Source organism: Rhinoraja longicauda, chromosome 2 (assembly GCF_053455715.1).
Source record: "Rhinoraja longicauda isolate Sanriku21f chromosome 2, sRhiLon1.1, whole genome shotgun sequence".
Taxonomy (NCBI): domain Eukaryota; kingdom Metazoa; phylum Chordata; class Chondrichthyes; order Rajiformes; family Arhynchobatidae; genus Rhinoraja; species Rhinoraja longicauda.
Genome location: NC_135954.1, coordinates 80,202,718 through 80,223,350, shown reverse-complemented (window position 1 = coordinate 80,223,350; position 20,633 = coordinate 80,202,718). Strand labels below are relative to the sequence as shown.

At 40.3% G+C, this 20,633-nt stretch overlaps 1 protein-coding gene across 1 annotated transcript in view; it reads right to left on the bottom strand.

Annotated features, from left to right (window-relative positions):
- Positions 1 to 3,265: 3,265 nt before the first annotated feature.
- The window catches only part of meox2a (mesenchyme homeobox 2a), a 43,875-nt gene continuing 26,507 nt past the window's right edge, over positions 3,266 to 20,633 (bottom strand). Inside the window, exon 3 of the mRNA XM_078428915.1 lies at positions 3,266 to 3,522. Within this exon, the coding sequence (XP_078285041.1) occupies positions 3,298 to 3,522 (225 nt within the window). The 3' untranslated portion in view covers positions 3,266 to 3,297. The remainder of the gene's footprint in view (positions 3,523 to 20,633) is intronic.

The window sequence follows — 20,633 nt, the reverse complement described above, 5'->3', positions numbered from 1 at the left end:
TGATAGAAGACAAAACTGAGGGGTGGAGCTTTGGTCTCTGTCCAATCTGTGAATGAATTTAAGAGTTCATAGATGTGTGTTGTCATGCAGGCACATTTAACAAGTATGACATTTGCTGCCATAATTTTTAAAAAAAATTAACAGCAAATAAAAAATCATTAAAATCACTCACAAATCATTAATCATTTTAAACTCAAATAAAAACATCAATGCGTAATTATTTAACAGTCCAATTCTGCACACTGAGAATCCCCACTTAAATCAATGGATTCCTGACCAGGCTTGACCCGGCATAGGATCAGAGAGCTGTCTCCCATGTGTGACGTTGAGAAGCCTCAGCCAGACAGCCACTGGACTGCACATGGGGCGTGTCCAAGGGGAACATAGCACATAGTGCTGTGGCATCGGACACACGGATTCCAGATTTCTGGTCCAATATGCTTTCTGTCATTAATATTTTTAAAGTGCCCTCCATAGAGTTTGGGACAAAGTCCCATCATTTATTTATTTGCCTCTGTCCTCCACAATTTGAGATTTGGAATAGAAAAAAAATCACATGTGGTTAAAGTGCACATTGTCAGATTTTAATAAAGGCCATTTTTATACATTTTGGTTTCACCATGTAGAAATTACAGCAGTGTTAAACATGGTCCCCCCATTTCAGGGCACCATAATGTTTGGGACACATGGCTTCATGGGTGTTTGTAATTGCTCAGGTGTGTTTAATTTCCTCCTTAATGCAGGTATAAGAGAGCTCTCAGCACCTCGTCTTTCCTCCAGTCTTTCCATCACCTTTGGAAACTTTTATTGCTGTTATTAAAGAAGAGGACCAAAGTTGTGCCAATGAAAGTCAAAGAAGCCATTATGAGACTGAGAAACAAGAATAAAACTGTAAGAGACATCAGCCAAACCTTAGGCTTACCAATATCAACTGTTTGGAACATCATTAAGAAGAAAGAGAGCACTTGTGAGCTAACTAATCGCAAAGGGACTGGCAGGCCAAGGAAGACCTCCACAGTTGATGACAGAAGAATTGTCTCTATAATAAAGAAAAATCCCCAAATAGCTGTCCGACAGATCTGCATATTCAGATGTACGATAGATTTTGTTTATTGTTACTAATACACCTCATTTGGGGGCTTATGTACAGCTTCACGACAATGATGTTGACCTGTTAATCAGACTTTTACAGAGTGAGGACAATCATTTATCCAAACTATTCAAATCTTTACCACATAATCAATCAAGCTCCAAGCTTTAGATGTCAATTACAATGAATTATATCATTCAATTTTCTGAAGCAAGTTGGCATTTTGGGTACTAAACTAGTATATTTTGTGTTTGAGATTATTTTGCAATTATGCATTGCAATGATACGTTGGTAAACGTATTTAGGAATGCATTTCATATTGCGAACACTTTCTTTTTAAGGAAGTACTCTATGTACAAAATAAAATAAAACAAGTGTGAATGATCGAATCTCTGAAATCAGACAGCATTTATAAACCTTTCTGCTGTTAATTTTATTGATTATACATAATAAAGCAGGAACGAGAAAAGAATATTCAGCCATTTAGTTCATCCTGTCATTAGGCGTTACATATAAGACCACATTCCATTTGTCAATCACTTCATTCTAACACCAAGTTCTTATCGCTCCATCTCGTGATAAATCTTCCATTTTTAAATTGAGCCATAAAGTTCTACTTCACTCCTGATTGCTCTTCATTCTATACATACCATAAACGAGGCAGTGGATGAAATAAGATTTGGTTAGATGTGCACATTATTTAACAAGTTATTACACTTTGATAAAATGTGTAACATTTAATAAGTAAATCCTTTGTTGTGTCACAAGTTATTCCTAACAACAAAGCCAAACAATTACTTCAGGGCCAAACAAAATCTAGAGTGCAATTTTAGCAGTTCTATATCTGGCAGATATAGAACATAGAACAGTTCAGCACAGGAACCAAAAGTAGCCAAAGTTGACTGTTGACTCCTATCTCTGATGTGTATTAAGTGATATCAGGATAAAAACTAAACTATGAGCACAAGAGTCAGGATGTCATGATGCAGCTTTATAGTACTTTGGTTAGGCCGCATTAGGAATATTTCATGCAGTTCTGATCACCTTATTGCAGAAAGGATGTGGAGGCATTGGAAAGGGTGCAGGTGGTTTACCTGAATGATCTCTGGATATGGGAGGTATTAGCTATAGAGAGAGGTTGGACAGACTTGGATTGTTTTCTCTGGAACGCTGGAGGTTGAAGGAAGACCTGAGAGAAGTACAGAAAATTATGAATGGCATAAATAGGTAGAAAGTCAGAACCTTTCTCCCAGGATGGAAAAATCAAATACAAGAGGGCACAACTTTAAGATGAGAGGGGCAATGTTTAATGGAATTATGTGGGGCAACTTTTGTACACTGAGTGTGGTGAGTGCCTGGAACATTCTACCAGGGTTGGTGGTTGAGGCTGATACGATAATGGCGTTCAAGAGGCTTTTGGATAACCACATGGACATGCTGGGAATGGAGGGATATGGTGTAGGCACAGGGATGTGGTCTTGGCATCATGTTCGGCACTAACATTGTGGGCCAATGGGCCTGTCGTTTGAGCAGCACTGTTCTGTGTTCTACCTAAACTGTTACTATTTGACTTTGGTATTATCTGCTGGAGCACCAAGCTAAAGGTGTTTCAAGGTTTCATTGAGCCAATTGTTTATTTTTTTAATTTTATCAACACTTGCGGTATGTATCAGGACAATCCATATCTTGTGTGTGGCTGCTGCCTAAATAGATACTTTTCTATTGCGGTTGAATAAGTATTGCACCTATAATTAAGAATACTGGTGAAGGCATCTGCATCATATAGCTGTCTCTTTCAGAGCACTATTTAAAATTTTCAATTACATTGAAATGCTACATTTCCCATTATTAGGTGAGGATTTCTTCTCTGGCAAGGTTGTGTACTCATTCTTTATAAACATGTTTATTATTTTTGCTTCACTGATGACACAGTTGAACGCTTTCCCACTGTTCCTCTTTGGGATTCTGTAAAATTATTTTTGCCTTTTAAAAGTCGCTTCCATATTTTATTTACAGCGGAAGTCAAATCACAAATTCACAAACCGTGCAATTGTCAAATGCAAATATGGAATGCTCAGAGGCTCTGATGTTTGCATCATGTCCACAAGGAGTCAGCACATGGAAGCTGTAGGACAATAGGGTTCGCCACCCCCTTGTGCCATTACTTTCCTGAGTATCTGTTGAGTCTTGCTCTCTTTCTCCATACATCACAAGTGGCCAAGCTCGGTGCTGTGATCACTGTCCTGGCTTTCATCATTCGATAGAATGTCCCCAGCATGGTGACCACCAGATGTGGCAATCCCAGAGAGCTCAGAAGGCAGTAAAGTCCCTTTCTTCACATTAACCAGTTCTTTTTCCCTTGCAACAGCTCCCTGTTGGCCTCCTTTAACCCGCTTCCATTTCATCCTCCGATTCTGAAACCACACCTTCACCTGAAATAAATCAGAGACAGTTGTCATTTGTAAAGATGTAAACTCCAGTTATGCATTTTGCTGGCAATGAAGGAGATGCATCAACTTAATTAAAAAGCATTTAGACAAACCTTTTACACGTTTGGACCAACACATGTTGACATGCATCATTCTACAGTTCATTAAAAACAGATTCAAAAATATAAGAAAAATAATGAATGCAAACCATTAGCAAACCAAAACAAAAACCCAAGCACTTTATGAGGAAGGATATTGTATTTTAAGGAAAAAAGTATGGATGCACTTTCTGAAGTAAGTAATTGACAGGTTTTGTAGTATAGCTAGTTAGATATGAAACTTGCTGCACTACCGTTAACAAGCTCTGAACAGTCCTTCCATAAGCAAGGCTGCTTAATGATTCAATGATTTGTTATTATGTACAGTGCATTCAGAAAATATTCAGACCCCTTTACTTTTTCCACATTTTGCTATGTTACAGCCTTATTTTAAAATGGATTAATTCTTTTTTTTTTATCATCAATCTACACATAATACCCCATGATAAAAAAGCAAAGACAGATGTTTAGAAATTTTTGCAAAGTAATTAAAAATAAATAACTGAAATATCACATTTACATACGTATTCAGACCCTTTACTCAGTACTTTGTTGAGGCACATTTGGCAGTGATTACAGCCTCAAGTCTTCTTTGGTATGATGCTACAAGCTTGGCACACCTGTATTTGGGTAATTTCTCCCATTCTTCTCTGCAGATCCTCTCAAGCTCTGTCAGGTTGGATGGGGAGCGTCGATGCACAGCTATTTTCAGGTCCCGCCAGAGATGTTCGACCGGGTTCAAATCCGGGCTCTGCCTGGGCCACTCAAGGACATTCACAGACTTGTCATGAAGCCACTCCTGCGTTGTCTTGGCTGTGTGCTTAGGGTCATTGTCCTGTTGGAAGGTGAACCTCCGCTCCAGTCTGAGGTCCAGAATGCTCTGGAGTAGGTTTTCTTCAAGGATCTCTCTGTACTTTGCTCCGTTCATCTTTCCCTCGATCCTGACTAGTCTCCCAGTTCCTGCTGCTGACAAAAATATCCCCACAGCATGATGCTGCCACCACCATGCTTCACCGTAGGTAAGGTATTGGCCAGGTGATGAGCGGTGCCGGTTGGCATTCAGGCCAAAGAGTTCAATCTTGGTTTCATCAGACCAAAGAATCTTGTTTCTCATGGTCTGAGAGTCCTTTAGGTGCCTTTTGGCAAACACCAAGCGGGCTGTCACGTGCCTTTTACTGAGGAGTGACTTCCGTCTGGCCACTCTACCATATAGGCAATGATTGGTGGAGTGCTGCAGATATAGATGTCCTTCTGGAAAATTTCCCCATCTTCACAGAGGAACTCTGGAGCTCTGGCTGAGTGACCATCGGGCTCTTGGTCATCTCCCTGACCAAGGCCCTTCTCCCCTGATTGCTCAGTTTGGCCGGGTGGCCAGCTCTCTGAAGAGTCCTGATGGTTCCAAAGTTCTTCCATTTAAGAATGACGGAGGCCACTGTACTCTTCGGGATCTGCAATGCTGCAGAAATTGTTTTATACCCTTCCCCAGATCTGTGTCTCGACACAATCCTGTCTCGAAGGTCTACGGACAATTCCTTCGTCTTCGTGGCTCGGTTTTTGCTCTGACATGCACTGTTAGCTGTGGGACCTTATATAGACAGGTGTGTGCCTTTCCAAATCATGTCCAATCAATTTAATTTACCACTGGTGTACTCCAGTCAAGTTATAGAAACATATCAATGATAATCAATGGAAACAGGATGAACATAAACTCAGTTTTGAGTGTCATAGCAAAGGGTCTGAATTCTTATGTAAATGTGATATTTCAGTTATTTCTTTTTAATTACTTTGCAAAAAATTCTAAACATCTGTTTTCACTTCTTTATTCTGGGGTATTATGTGTAGATTGATGATAAAAAAAATGAATTTAATCCATTTTAAAATAAGGCTGTAACGGAACAAAATGTGGAAAAAGTGAAGGGGTCTGAATACTTTCTGAATGCATTGTATTCAAGGGAGAGTTAGATATATAGCTCCTGGGGCTAACGGAATCAAGGGATATGGGGAGAAAGCAGGAATGGAGTACTAATTTTGGATGATCAGCCATGATCATATTGAATGGCGGTGCTGGCTCAAAGGACCGAATGGCCTCAAAGGACCTGCATCTATTTCCTATGTGTCTATGTTTCTATATTTCTACGTTGTTATCTCATGTACTGAGTTACAGTGAAAAAATTTTTTTGCATACAATTCCGTAAATTATTACTATACTTAAACACAATCCCAGATTACAAACACAGTGTATTGGAATAGCCCACTGAGACCATATACAAGAGATGCCTGGTTTTGGTGCCATTTTCAAAGTCAAAGCAGCAGCTGGCCATTATCCTGACGGCATTGCAGGGTCGGCCTGGCCAAGTGGAGCTGTAGGTGTCCTCTACCGCTGCTCCACCACTCTGCACTGTTGCAGGTCATGTCCGGACCATATGCTCAGTCACTTGTAGTGACACCCGGTCCAGTCGACCCCAAACCTGCTGAAGGGCCTCCAGTCATTCCCATGATCTGGATCGGCCAGCAAACCTCTGTTTCTCTCCTCGCTCGGCCACCATTCAGCCTTTGTGCTCCAGCGGCACCTCCCGCAGTCAGCCTTGAGGGAGCAGAAGGTTATATCCCGGTTCCTCTTAGCGGCCCTTTGTTCTTATCTCCGCCATTGCCGACCCCCTCATCCCCGGTTCTCTGGTCCTTGGAGATAGACAGGTGCCTCTTCAGGTGGATTTCCTGGTTCCACAGCCTGCTGGTGGGGGATAAGCAAGGCATGACGGTCTTCTGCCATGCGGCACAACGCTGCCTGACCCGCTGAATTACTCCAGCACTTTGCGTCATTTTTTGTAAACCAACACCTGCAGTTCCTTGTGTCTACAAGTGCTCGAGGAACTCAACTGGTCAGATGGCATCTGTGAAGGGAATGGAGAGACAATGTGTTGGGTTGGGAGCCTTCTCCATTCACCTCTACCCCTTTGTGGATATTGGACCTTCTCTATGGAAATGATGCACTACAATGCTGAGAACTATATTCTGCACTCTATATCTCTCCTTTGGCTCTATCTATTGTACTTGCGTTTGACTTGATTGTATTTAGGTATGGTATATCTGATCTGTTTGGATAGCATGAAAAGCTTTTCATTGTACCTCGGTACACGTGATTATAATGCACCTATATCTGAAACTAAACTGTTATGTTTACAGAAAATAGCTTTCCATTCGATGGAATACTCCCTGAACTTAGAATTGGGCACACTTTTGGGATGCAGGAATGTAGCTAACAATGTTAAATACTAACCAAGAGATGCTTATTGCTGCAAACTGGGTGCCAGAAGTATACCTTGGATACCTTGGGTACGCAAGCAAAGAATTTCAATGTGCCTTGTCACATGTGACAATAAAGTATTCCTCAAGATATGAACATTCCATGGCAAACATAAATCAGATTTATTAGTGAATTATACATTAAAGATAAAACAAAAAAAATATATAGCAACATTAAATGCTTAATCCTTCCTGGGCATGACAGTTTTGGGAGGGTCTGAAGACCTTGAAGAGCAAGCATTTTCGATTTGGTTAAAATAGTCCCATGGACAAGAAACTTCAGTTCTCTCTAAAACAGAGAAGTGACAGGTGAGACATAAGATGAATGCTCAAAATTATTGCAGGGTTTTGATAAATTGGATGAGACGTTTTGTTTCCACAAACTTATAAAGTTGGAAACAAGACACTGTTTTAGCAGAAATGACAAAAAAAAAGGTGAAAGATGATGAAGAAACAAGGAACTGCAGATGCTGGTTTACACAAAAGGACTCAAACGCTGGAGCAGTTCAGCAGGGCAGAACATAGATATGTGACGTTTTGGGTTGGAACCCTTCTTCAGATGGTGATGATGATGAAAGATGATAATATTTCTCATTAATTTTACCTTGAATCTGTTGCTTTAAAGGGTAATGGAAGAATATTCAAAAATTAATGCCAAAACATAATTGTTCATTGAGCTCATCATGCTGCAGATATTCCATCAAATGGTGATAGCCAGGACGGTGGTCCTGCCCTACCATCTAGCTCAATGGAGACCCTTAGACTAACTTTAATCGGACGTTACTGGATTTTATCTTGCACACAAAGTCATTCCCTTTATCCTGTATCTGTACACTGTGGATGGCTTCATTGTAATCAGGTATAGTCTTTCCGATGACTGGATCGCACGCAACAAAAGTGTTTACCACTGTACCTCGGTACACATGACAATAAACTACACTGGACAGTGATCACGGCACTGAGCTTGGTTACTTGTGGTGAATGGAGAAAGAGAGCAAGTATCAACATATTCGTAGGAAAGGTCCTGACACAAGGAGGAAGCGTGCTTCAAAATAAAACTTTTGCAATGTTTGTGAAGTAAGAATGGGGGAACGTTGTTCAGTCTCAATGTTCCAATGGTTTAAATAGCTTTCAGTTATATAATTAATCGTTGGAAATGGGATATCAGTGAGACACCTTATATTGATGCAGTAGTTATTTGCAAACATTTATCCTCTCTCAAAGAAACATTTCACTAAACTAGTCTTCCATGTTTGCTTTCCAGATCAATGATGTGAAGAGTACACCTGATGGTTACAAAGAAATTAAGTTTATTAAAGTACGGTGGAATAGTGTGAGAGGATTAGTAATGGATTAAATAATTCACGTTTTATGGCCTGTCGCCTGGTGGGTCTTTATTCTATCAGGATTGAGCTCATCTCAGATGTCTCTGTGAAGAAAGGTTTGTCTTGTCATACAGGCTGCATGATCTGAGGCATCGTGATTTATTCGTCCTTCCAAGTGATCCCACTTATTTTCCAAAGCACCTAATAGTGTTTGTAACTGAGCTTGTTTACTCGACATAGGGATTGTTAACAGACAAACATTGTGGCTAAAAAGCCTGTTTTAACCCTTAAATTATAATAACCCATATCATGAAAGGAATATTCATGTGATTTTAAATTATTGCAATGTTTTTTCCCTCATAAATTAAGGACATTCCTTAGTGATTATGATCTACTTGTAGAAAATCCTGTTGGATTACACAAGGGAACCAAATGTAGTTATCAGCTATTTCTAGATCTCAAGCCAGTAATACCTGATGTAAAACGAAACTGCCTGCTTGATATTAGCCAACATGGCACAGGGTCGGACATCTGTTGGTCTCATCAGTCTCTGTGACGCTTCTACTGTTGCAGAGAAGGATGCATGACTTTGGGCAACCACTGGATCACTGAGGTCAATCATCGAGGTCACCTTGTACCGATGGTGCTTTCATCTGGAGCTCCGAATTGGTTGCTTTCCTAAAATACTGTAAATGTATTGTTTTCTTTGCAATTGAGCTGATCTGACAAGCTGTTAACTAATCAATCGTTTTATCAAACTGCTGGATGGCATTTGGTGATGCACCGGTTAAGTTGCTGAACTAGTAGCTGGAGTTCTGAACCACTGTTTCAGAGACATGTTTAAAAACCACAGTGGCAGCTGGGGTAGTTAAATTTAAGTAATTAAATTTAAAAATCTGAAATTTATTGAGAAAGCTGTTCTCAGTAATGGTAATGATCAGGATAGACTTTCAGATTACCATTAAAACCCATCTGGTTCATTAAAGTCCTTCCTGGGATAAAATCTGCCATGTATATTGAAGTTGGCCGATATATGCTTCCTCAATTCAGGAGCCAGCAGGTTCGAGCAAAAAAAAATGCCAGTATTCCCAAAGATGCCCCTAAGCAGTAAATGAATAAAGTCCCTAAATAAAGGTGCACATTCAGTACCATACAGATCGTCTGGATGTAATTTGAAGGAAGGAGTAGAATTGAAGCCAATAAAGTGCAAGCATGAAATTAAAAGCAGAAAGGAAAATTTTCTCCACATTCAATCACAATAAAAGTATTCCCTATTCCAGCTTGAGCTGTTTTTCACTACCAGTTATTCCCTAGCAACATTCCTGCTCCCCAAGCTTCTTCCAGGACTACTTCAGGAACCCATGAATAAAATACATTTCTAAAGATGGCTTTCCTTGGTTCATTCTTTGATGCTTTCCCCTCATTCCTGTGAATGTGCTGATCTTCTGCATGGCACCTGCCTTTGGATTGCACGGCCAAGCAGCAAAGTTGAGAGAAGTGATCAGGATTTGCTAACTTTCGCAAATTGAATACATTTCAGTAATAAATCAGCAAAGCTGTCAAACTGCCAAATACATGGGGCTGGAATTTTTTCAGGGTTTCTTCTTAATGACTTCCATAAACTTCATAGGAAATTCCCAAAGAAATGTTCGGTGATGATCGATGCACAATGATGGATGAGACCAGCCATATTCTTGCTTCTTTATCATTGTTGGATCTAAATCCTGGAAATCCTCACCCAGCACTTTCATCAGAAGGACTGCCGTTGGTCAGGAGAGTGGCTCGGCATCACACTCTCAAGGTCAATTTGGAATGTGGAATTAATATATTAACCTACTGGAGACGTCGTGGGTCTAATCAGCGAAACGTCGATGAAAGTAGGTGCCCACTTGATAACCCCAATGACGTGTCTGCCTAGCCTTTCGCAACATCGGAGGAGCATAGGTGAGTGCATAAGCCTCCCATCACCACCGGGAGCAAGTTGACATTTGGCACTTTGGATTTCTAACATCTTGTCCTGTGTATTTGGAAACAAACATCAATGTCCCCAAATTCATTAAATTAAAATTTAAGAGATTGCGGTCGCTTGTTTATAACTTTCATTAAAAAAATTGTGACGACAGCTGACAAAGATTGGATGATTGTTTATTTCATTAAAGAAATGTAGTTCTCCACTCTCAAATAAATTCAATTTTCACGTTAAAGATGCCACAAATAATTGCATGTTTTGTCTGTTAAGGAAGATTGAAGGAAGATTGAGGCAACTCTCCAAACCAACATTCCCACCAGGTTATGTATTTGTAGGGAATCCATCTCAGGAAATCACAGATGTACAGTCCATATGCTTTCCCTTCCTTAATTTTACTAGATGGAAAATTGTAGTTGACTCTGTCAGACATCCTGTTATCTATTCCCTGCCACAACCATTCCTTACTGCAGGATTACTTTTGCAATGTAATTGCAATAATATTTAAAAGGCCATATTCACAATTCTTCTTACATAATATACAAGCAGAAAATAATATTCTAACTGGGCCAGCAAAATTTATTCCAAATGAAATATTGATTAATGTTAGGTGTAAGAGGTAGAGAGAATCAGTTTCCACTTTGGGCACAAATGTATAGATTGGGCTTGAAATCAGTTAGAGTACAGCTCAATTTTCTGCTAAAATTATTTGCACAAATATAAATGTAAAACCTTCCTTCAAACAAAAGCACTATTGATCATCATGATAGAACATTTTTAATTTGTTACTGTTATAGTAAGAATTGTAAAAGAATTTAAAGTGTTGATCTGAGTCCGTGTTATTAATGCAAATGAAATATAGTTACGATTAAAAAAAGATTATATTAAGAGTGTCTGACTCATCTGCTAAATTAAAATCATTGGCTTTAAAATTTAAATTGATTTCATGGTGTCCACTGGAATAATTCTCAGTAAAAAATCAATATATGATTTTAACATGGAAAAACTTTTAGAACATATCATCTTGTACACGAGTGCAGAAGAAGAAAAAAAATTTCAGAGACAAAATTTACATAACTCAGAGATTACAAAAACCCAAAATAGCAAAGATACTATTTCCCATTGATGTCATTGAATGTGGAGATATTCTTCCAAGTACAGGTTTATTTGTCATTTATTAAAGGAATTGAACGTTGGTCTATTTGCCCTGATTTTATTTAAGCAACCAAATTTATCTAATAATAATAATAGTAATAATAATAATATTATTAATAATAAATGAAATAAAACTCCAACATGAACCAAAGGCACAATATGCCACATAATAAGAACAAATTTTGAATAAGAGGAAATGCTTCTGTAGACAGCCCAAGGAAGTAATGGACAGTCAACATCAGGAAGCTTATTATAGAAAATATGATCAATGTTAATGCAGAGAAGCTACTTCAGAACAAATTGCAGGAAAGTGAATAAATTAAACCACATCATCAATGGTGAGCTATTAGATGGGACTTTGATATTAGCAGCAATAATTCCAAAGATAACAGATTTAGTGCCTGAGGTGGAGTCCATCAATAGAGATCTGAAAGCCCTGAATTTCTTATTTATTTTTTATTGACCATTGTCTATATCAGGGAGCTTTTAAAGTAGGAGGAAGTAGGAAGACAATAAAAGATAGACCAATGAACATGACCTGAACAGTACTGAGAATGCTGACTATTATCATGGAAATGGTAAGAAGGTACGTGTAAAATAATAGTAGAATTGGACAAAGTCCACATGGATTTATGAAAGGAAAGTCAACTTTGACAAATCTGTTTAAGTCTTTTGAGGCTGCAACTAGTAGAATGGATAAGGCCAAACCAGTTGATGTGGTGTACTTTTAGCAGACCTTCAAAAAGGTTCGAAGGAAGATATCATGAAACAAAAGCAAAAAAATGATATTTGGGTTAATATTGTGGCATAGACAGGTTTATAGAGAGTCAAAATAAATGGGCCATTTTCAAATTGGGAGTGTGTGATTGTAGGATGCATTAGATATAGCACAGGAGCCCGATGTGTTCATAATTTACATCAATGATTTGAATGTGTTGACAAAGTGTAACATATCCAAGATTTCTGATACCAAGCTGGAGAAGGAGGATGCTCAAAGGCTTCAGGAAGATATGAATAAGTTATGTGTGTAGACGAGGTCATAATATTTGTAATATAACAATGGAAACACCCAACCGAAGGAACGGTTTACTGGTGACAGAGGAAATGCAGCAAAAGTTCACTGGATGGATTTCTGAGTTGCCAGGTTTGTCCTATGAGGAAAGATTGAACAGACTTGCCCTATACTCTCAAGGTTAGCTGGGCGTTAGGAATAAGTGCGTGGTAGTGGAGGGTTGTGTTTCAGACTGGAGGCCTGTGACCAGCAATGTGCCACAAGGATAGGTGCTGGGTCCACTGTTGTTCATCGCCATGTGGACAATTTGAATGAGAATATAGTTGGCATGGGTATTCTGTGCACAGATGGCACCGACATTGACAGTAGATTGGATATTGAAGAAGGTTATCGCAGATTACAATGAGACTTAGATCAACCAGGAAAGTGAACCAAGGAATGGCAGATGGAATTTACCTCCAATGGGTATGAAGTGTTGCCATTTGGTAAGTTAAACCAGGGCAGGACCTAAATAGTAAATTGCAGGACGCTGGAGAGTGTTGTGGAAAAGAGAGATCAATGTGTTCGTAATAAACCCCATCCCCATCTGTCTTTTGTATCCCACCATCCCTTCGTACATCATATCCCATCCCCGAGATCATCATGGACCTTTTTATACCCCTTCTTTCCCCTCCCCTAACACCTATATCCCTCTCTCTCCTTTCACATTTTGCTCTCTCTTCTTTCCTTATCTGACATTCTTTTGTTTCCATTACACCTTGAACCTTCAACACTTACTCCACTCATCTGCTCATTAAACCACCCCTCACCTACATCCAACTAACATTTGCCATGTTTTGCCCCACACCCACCTCTCTTCCAGTTTCTCCCCACTATTACAGCCAGCCTGAAGGTTTCCAACCAAGAACATTGCCTGTCTATTCCCTTCACAGATGCTGCCTGACCACAGAGTTCCTCCTGCACTTTGTGTTTTGTGTATAGGTTCCTTGTTAGCAGTGACACGTAGATAGGGTGATGAAAAAAGTGATTGGCACACCAGCATTCTTCAGTTAGGGCATTTTTTGTATATCTTTCATTCATTTGTTCCACATCTCTCTACATCACCATCGATATCTCTTGTTTCACTTTCCCCAGGCTTCTAGTCTGAAGAAGTTGTCTCGACCCAAAACGTCACTCATTCCTTCCCTCCAGAGATGCTGCCTGTCCTGCTAAGTTACTCCAGCATTTTCTGTCTGTCTTCGGTTTAAACCAGCATCTGCAGTTCCTTCCTACACAAACGTTGGGTCATCTTGTTATACTTGCAGATGTTGTTGATGAGATGACACTTGGAGTATCAGAGACACTCACTGAGTTCTAGGAGGGATCTGACTAAACTGGAATGGGTGCTGAATAGATTCACAAGAATGTTACCAGGACTGCAGGGATTGAGTGTTAAGGAGAGAATGGATAGACTGGGACATTTTCCTGGAGCAGAGAAGGCTGAGGGGGTAAACTTAAAGAAGTAATTAAAATCACGAGGGTATGGATAAGGTGAATGGTCACAATATCTTTTTTCCAGGATAATGTCATTTAAAGTTAGAAGGCATAGGTTTAGGGTGAAAGGGGTTAAAATTTAAAGTGGAATTTCGGGTCACCCTTTTCACAGTGAGGGTGCTTGATCAGTGGACCAAGCCGCCAGAGGAAGTGTAGTGGCTTTAAGAGATATTCAGACGGGTACATCAATAGGAAAGGTGTGGAGCAATGTGGGCCAAATGCAGGCAAATGGAACTAGGTTAGATACTTTGGTCATGACCAGGTGGGGGTGAAGGGCCAGTTTCCGTGCTATATAACTCGATGCTATGATCCTCTTGAGACACAACAGACCAGATGCTGTAAAAAAAACTGCTGAGGGATAACTAATCCTGACGCAGGGTCTTGACCCGAAACATCAACCATCCCTCTGCCTCCACAGATGCCGCCTGACCCTCTAGGTTCCTCAAACCACTTTGTTTTTTGATCTGTAATGTCTTGAGTCTAGAAGAGTGATTTATTATCTGCTGAATGGCAGAACAGGCATGAGACGTCAAATAGCCTACTCCTGCCTCTTTTTCTTACATTTTATGTTGTGGGAAGACAATGAAGTGGCTGACGAGAGAGAAGCACACATCCTGAATTCTCTCTCCTACATGCTACAAAATAATACATACAGAACTCTCCAGATAGTGCTACTGCCTCACAGCTCCAGTAACCTGCAGTCCTGAACTCCAGTGCAATCCATGTGGTTTTCATTATCATCCTGTGCATTACTTCCTGGTGCTCCAGTTACCTCCTCTTCCCCAAAGACATAATGAATGGTAGGTTAATTACCAGTGGATAGTTGTGGACGTAGCCAGACTATCACACAAACTAGCCTCCCTTCTTTCGACTCCATCTACACTTCAGCTGCCTTGGCAAGGCCGCCAGCATAATCAAGGACCAGTCTCACCTTGGTCACTCCCTTTTCTCCCCTCCCATTTGAAAATGCATACCTGTAAGGGTTAAGACTGTGGAAACCATTTTGTGCTAACTATGGCAGACATTTTAAGCTGAATATGCTCCCGTGGGAAGTCGGCCTTCACGGTACCAGACACCTGCAGATAAGAAGTTGTTTCGCAGGGTTTAGAAGTTGTTTCTCATGGTTTATTGAGGACAGGACATTCCAATGTTCTGATCTAGACCCTATGGTGTCTCCTTATCGCACAACGGTGCCTCTCTAATCATCTTAGCTATGCAACTCCTCTTTACTCCTGTTCGACTCCCTAACACAATTAAAGGAACTCTACTATGGGAACTCTACTATGTTATTGTTAAGACTGGCTTATGTCATGTAACTGTGGAAAACTACTGAATGTGCTTTGTGCTGCTTTGAGCTGTATAAATATTGCCTGTAATCTGTGTATTCTTTGAGAGGACAGAAGCAGGTGCTTGAGTGAACAACAGTACACTCAGGTCTCTGTGTCTTCTCCCACCTTGGTGTTAAAGTAAAAAGTTTTGTTAACTGAGTTCTGTGTTCTTTGAATTATTTCATAGATAAGTCTAGGCGACTATCACATACCTCCAAATTCAGGACCAGTTTCTTCCCAGCTGTTATCTGGCAACTGAACGGTCCTCTCATCAGCTAGAGTGTGGTCCTGACCTCCCATCTACCACATTGGAGACCTTTGAACTTTCTTTAATCGGACTTTATCGGACCTCAATGTAATATTTTTTCACTAAATGTTGTACCCTTTATCTTTGCACTGTGGACGGCTTGATTGTATTATTTTTCTTGACTGGATAGCATGCAAACAAAAGCTTTGTACTGTACATGTGACAATAATAAATTAAACTAACCTAAACTAAACTAAACTAAACTAAACGTACCCCTGATATTGGTGGATGGTAGGAGAATCAGAATGGAATTAATGGTCTTGTGAGTGCGAATAGGTCACTGTAAAGTAATTAGTATGACTTTGATGGAATTGCTCTGGAGCCATCGTAGATTCTCTGAATGGCTTTCTGCTAAGTCATCAGAAAACATAAAATAGGAAATGCATTTTTGTCAAGTGTGCAGAGGTAGATGTCACGTGCAAAAAGGATCACATTGTGATACTTAGGTGGAAAACATTGTGCAGGCTGAGATACGAGGAAGTTTTTTACTGTTGGCTTAATGTATGTGGCACTGTTCCAGGAGAATTCAATGCCTTTTGAGGGAAAAGAAGGGTCAAACTTTATATATAAAAGGGCAAATTATATATAAAGAAGACTAACGTATGAAAGTTATTAGAGGCAAAGCAATTATAAAAGAGGTTGGTGTATTTGTATCCAAATCATTAATGCTCTATTTATAGTTGCACTAACCTAATAATGAGTTGACAAATCAATTAAAATGGCAGAAAAATGTTTTTTTTTTTACAGTTTTGTGCTCTTATGAAGTACTCAGCACAATTTGCAAAGTATAACTGCTCACTTCTGTGTTTGATTGATTACTCTGGTGAAATATAAATCTAACATAATTTTCCAATTAAAAGTCAATAAAAAATGCAAGCTTGTATGTTTTATACAGCTTTCTTATATTATGGTTTAGAGGAGAGTGCTCTGAATTAGCTAGTATTTCTACACCAGCATAATATGAAAGATTGATGTATTAATTCACCTGTTGCAGAATATCAAATGCTTCTTCTATTTCCTTAGTCGACAAGTTGCTTCATATTTATGTCTTGCAGAATGATGAATAAGCTGTTGCTTAAAAAGGTAGCCAATGAATAGTTATTAGTTGAGACCTCTGCTCTCCCAGTGGGAGCAGGCTTTGACAACTTGATTACTTTTCTTAAATGCCAACCTATGTTGCAGCTTATGGGTTGAAAAATGCATCATTTAGAAAACGGCAAATTTTTGATTGTATGACTTGAATTGCTAAAATGTAAATATTTCGATGAACATGGCCCGTACTCCAAACAATTAATTTTCTAAAGTTGTTTGTGAGGAAGGTTGCCAAAGTATAAAGGGGGGGGGGGGGGGGGGGCAGATGGAGTTTAATCCAAGCAAGTGTGAGATGTTGCACTTTAAGAGGTCGAATGTGAAGGGAAAATATACAATTAATGGGAAGACCCCTAACAGCTTTGATGTACAGAGGGATCTGGGGGTCCAAGTCCAAAGCTCCCTGAAAGTGGCAACACAAGTAGATAGAGTGATAAAGGAGGCATATGGTATGCTTGCCTTCTTAGATTCATACAGCACGGAAACAGGCCCTTCGGCCCACCTTGTCCATGTCGACCAAGATGCTAGCTGCTAGTCCTACCTGCCTGTATTTGACCTATATTCCTCTCGACCTTTTCTATCCATACTGCAGTCACGGCACTGTGTATAAGTGTCAAAAAGTCATGTTGCAACTTTATACGACTTTGGTTAGGTCACATTTGGAGTATTGTGCGCAGTTCTGCTCGCCACATTACAGAAAGTATGTGGAGGCTTTGGAGAGGGTTCAGTAGAGGTTTACCAAAATGCCTCCTGGATTAGAGGGTATTACCTATAAAAAGAGGTTAGAACAGCTTGAATTGTTTTCTCTGGAGTGTCGAAGTCTGAGGGGACATTTTACAGCAGTATGTAAGATTATGAGAGGCATAGTTAGGATAAGCAGAATCTTTTTCCCAAGTTAGAAATGCCAAAGACAAGAGGGCATAACTTTAAGGTGAGAAGGGCAAGGTTTAATGCAGGTGTGCGGGGCAAATCCTTTATACAGAGAATGGTGGGCACCTGGAAGGCACTGCCAGAGATAGTAGTGGAGGGAAATATGGTGGGGGCATTTTAAAGCATTTTTGGATAGGAAAGGAAAAGAGGGGTATGGATTTGTGCAGGCAGATGAGATTAGTTTAACGGCATCGTGTTTGGCATGGACATTGGGGGACAAAGGGCCTATTCCTGGGCTGTACAGCTCTATGATTTCTTTACTATGTTCTTTCCAATTATTGCCATGAGTAATTAGAGAGAGCATTTGTATGATTCAAGGCATCACGTTTTGAATCCTTTGCTTTGCATCCATTATTTTGAATCTATCCCATATAAATAATTAATATGGCACAGCTTCAATACTTTCTAGATCCCAAGGTTAAATAATTAGGGCATATCTTCCACTTTTGCTCTCGGTTTCCATTTCACGGAAAATGTTTTATTGTGAGTTAATTGTTTTGTATTTGGAACCAAAATGGACCTTTGCAGGTTTAATAAACCAGGAAAGGAAAGGCAGTTTGGAAGTAGGACAAGCAGGAACAGTTTTGTCAGAAGATTCGTGAGTCACTGATTGGAACACTGCAAAAGGCGGTCCCCTGCAGTGTACGTAAGTGGTTCAGGCCATCATAGGATTGAGAAACAACACTATAAAGTCATAAGCAGGCCAGAGAACTACACCCAGGGTGAGATATCCTAAAATATAGAGGAGCGCATGACAGTGTGCAGTTAATAATCTATTCAGACAGCATTTAGGCTCCAGTTCATGAGAATGACAAGACAGCTGCTCACCATGACATGAATCCACAGACAGTGGAGGTAAAAGGCTTAGTATAGATCCCAATGGTGAGGCAGTTTCATTTGAGTCCAGCATACATAATACTGAGATGAAGGATAAGTTCCAGGGAAGAGCTCTCTGTCAACGTTGTTGTCATTACAGAATTGCTGAATGCACAGAATCAAGCGGTGATTGAGTAGATGTTTGAAGAGAGGAGTACATCATGAGGTGGAGGCTGCACAAAAGCAACAAAGATCCTAACAAGAATGTCGCAGTATGTTTACATTTACTGAGGTAACCCAATGCAGTGCAGCCTGACTACAACAGGAGACACAGCAAAAGCCACAGGGAACTTGACAGCAAAATACAGAAAGGGAAAGTCAGAGAAGACAACTTTGTAATTTCAAAAAGGACAGCAGTAAAGGAGATAGATCCAGAATCTGCAAGACATCAGAGTGGAATATAATATAGTGTGACTTGCACTGCAACAGCAAAGGGACTGATTCTGAAGAAACACCAAAAGAGAAATTGCAGCAATTGAGTTTGTGGCCTCTCTAATTTAGGAAAGACAATGTATAATTATGGCTCCTAAGGTGTTATCAGCTTTTTGTTAAGGTTTATGTTCACAGTTGATATATATAAAATATGTCATACAATGTGCCTAGAGTGATGAATGGTTATGAAGACAACTATGTTAATGTTAGAATTACAGAACAGGATGTGAAACCAGATGTACATAAAGCCTACCTCGAGAAGTAATCCACTAAGGAGGCCTCCAACAAATCTCAGGCCTAAAGTGTATTTGAGGCATAAGCCATTGACATCTTTTTTTGGTATAAATGATACCAGTGTGGAATTGGGGGAGGGAGCAGTGCTTTTTATTGGCTTAAAATGAATGCCCTCTTCTTGTCCAGTACACTGAAAAGTATGGAGCCTGTTTCACACCCAACTGACAGGTGCAGCACCCTATCTTTCCAACCCCCAAAACTTACATGAAACTGCAGATGCTGGTATCTTGAGCTAAACACAAAGTGCTGGAGCACCTCAGTGGGTGAGGCAGTATCAGCGGAGGAAATGGACACATGACATTCTGGGCTCCAAGGGGGTTCCATTACATCCCAGAGAGCTCAGCTCATGCAGAACCTGGCGGACTGGTGCTCTGATACCAACCTGTCCCTAAATACCACCAAGACCAAGAAGCTGATCATCAACTTCCGTAGGTCACACAAAGGGGAATACGCCCCGATCCTTATCAATGGGGTCAGTGTGGAGAGAGTGTCCAGCTTCAAGTTCTGGGCACTCACATTTCGGAGGACCTAACATGGTCCAATAACACTGCTGCGCTGGTCAAGAAGGCGCAGCAACGACTGTTCTACCTAAGAACACTGAAAAGGTCTGGTCTACCCCAACAGCTGCTGACGACCTTCTACCACTGCACCATAGAGAGCATCCTAACACATGGCATCCCTGTGTGGTATCTCAGCTGCACGGAGGCAGAGAGGAAAGCTCTTCAGCGGGTAGTCCATAGAGCTCAGAAGACTATCGGAACACAGCTACCAGCCTTGGAGGGCATCTACAACACATGATGCCTCAGAAAAGCCACCAGCATCCACAAAGACTCTTCACACCCCTGCAACAGTCTGTTCGAACTTCTACCATCAGGCAGACGATACAAGGCCTTCTACGCCCGCACTTCCAGACTCAGGAACAGATTAATCCCGAGGGCCATAGCTGCTATGAACCGGTCCTGTGAGCCGGATGGTCACATCGCACAGTGAACCGGCACAGATCTACTTGCACTTATTCTGTTTTAAAACTGTTCTAATTTGTTTCATTGGGTTGTTTAAATTAATACTGATTAGCTAATTGATTTATTGCATCGTATGGGAGGCCATCCCCAATCTCGTTGTACCCCTATACAATGACAATAAAGATATATTGTATTGTATTGTATATTACGCATCGGGCAGAGCCAGCACAGGCCATTGTGTTATATGTTTGCACCACTTACTGGCATGCCCAGGTGAACAGCACTACTGCACCCGAGGAAATATTTAAGGCAAACCTCTCACTTGTGATTGTACAACAGAGGATGATGAAGGGAACTTCAATGCCAGCATTTGACCAGCGATTACTACAATGTAGTTAGTACTAAAGAGTAAAATGATCCTCATTCTGTAAATGATTCTGATCAAGAATGGCCCAAGATTCTGTCTCATATCGGATTTACTGATTTGCTTCTTGCTCTCCAGCT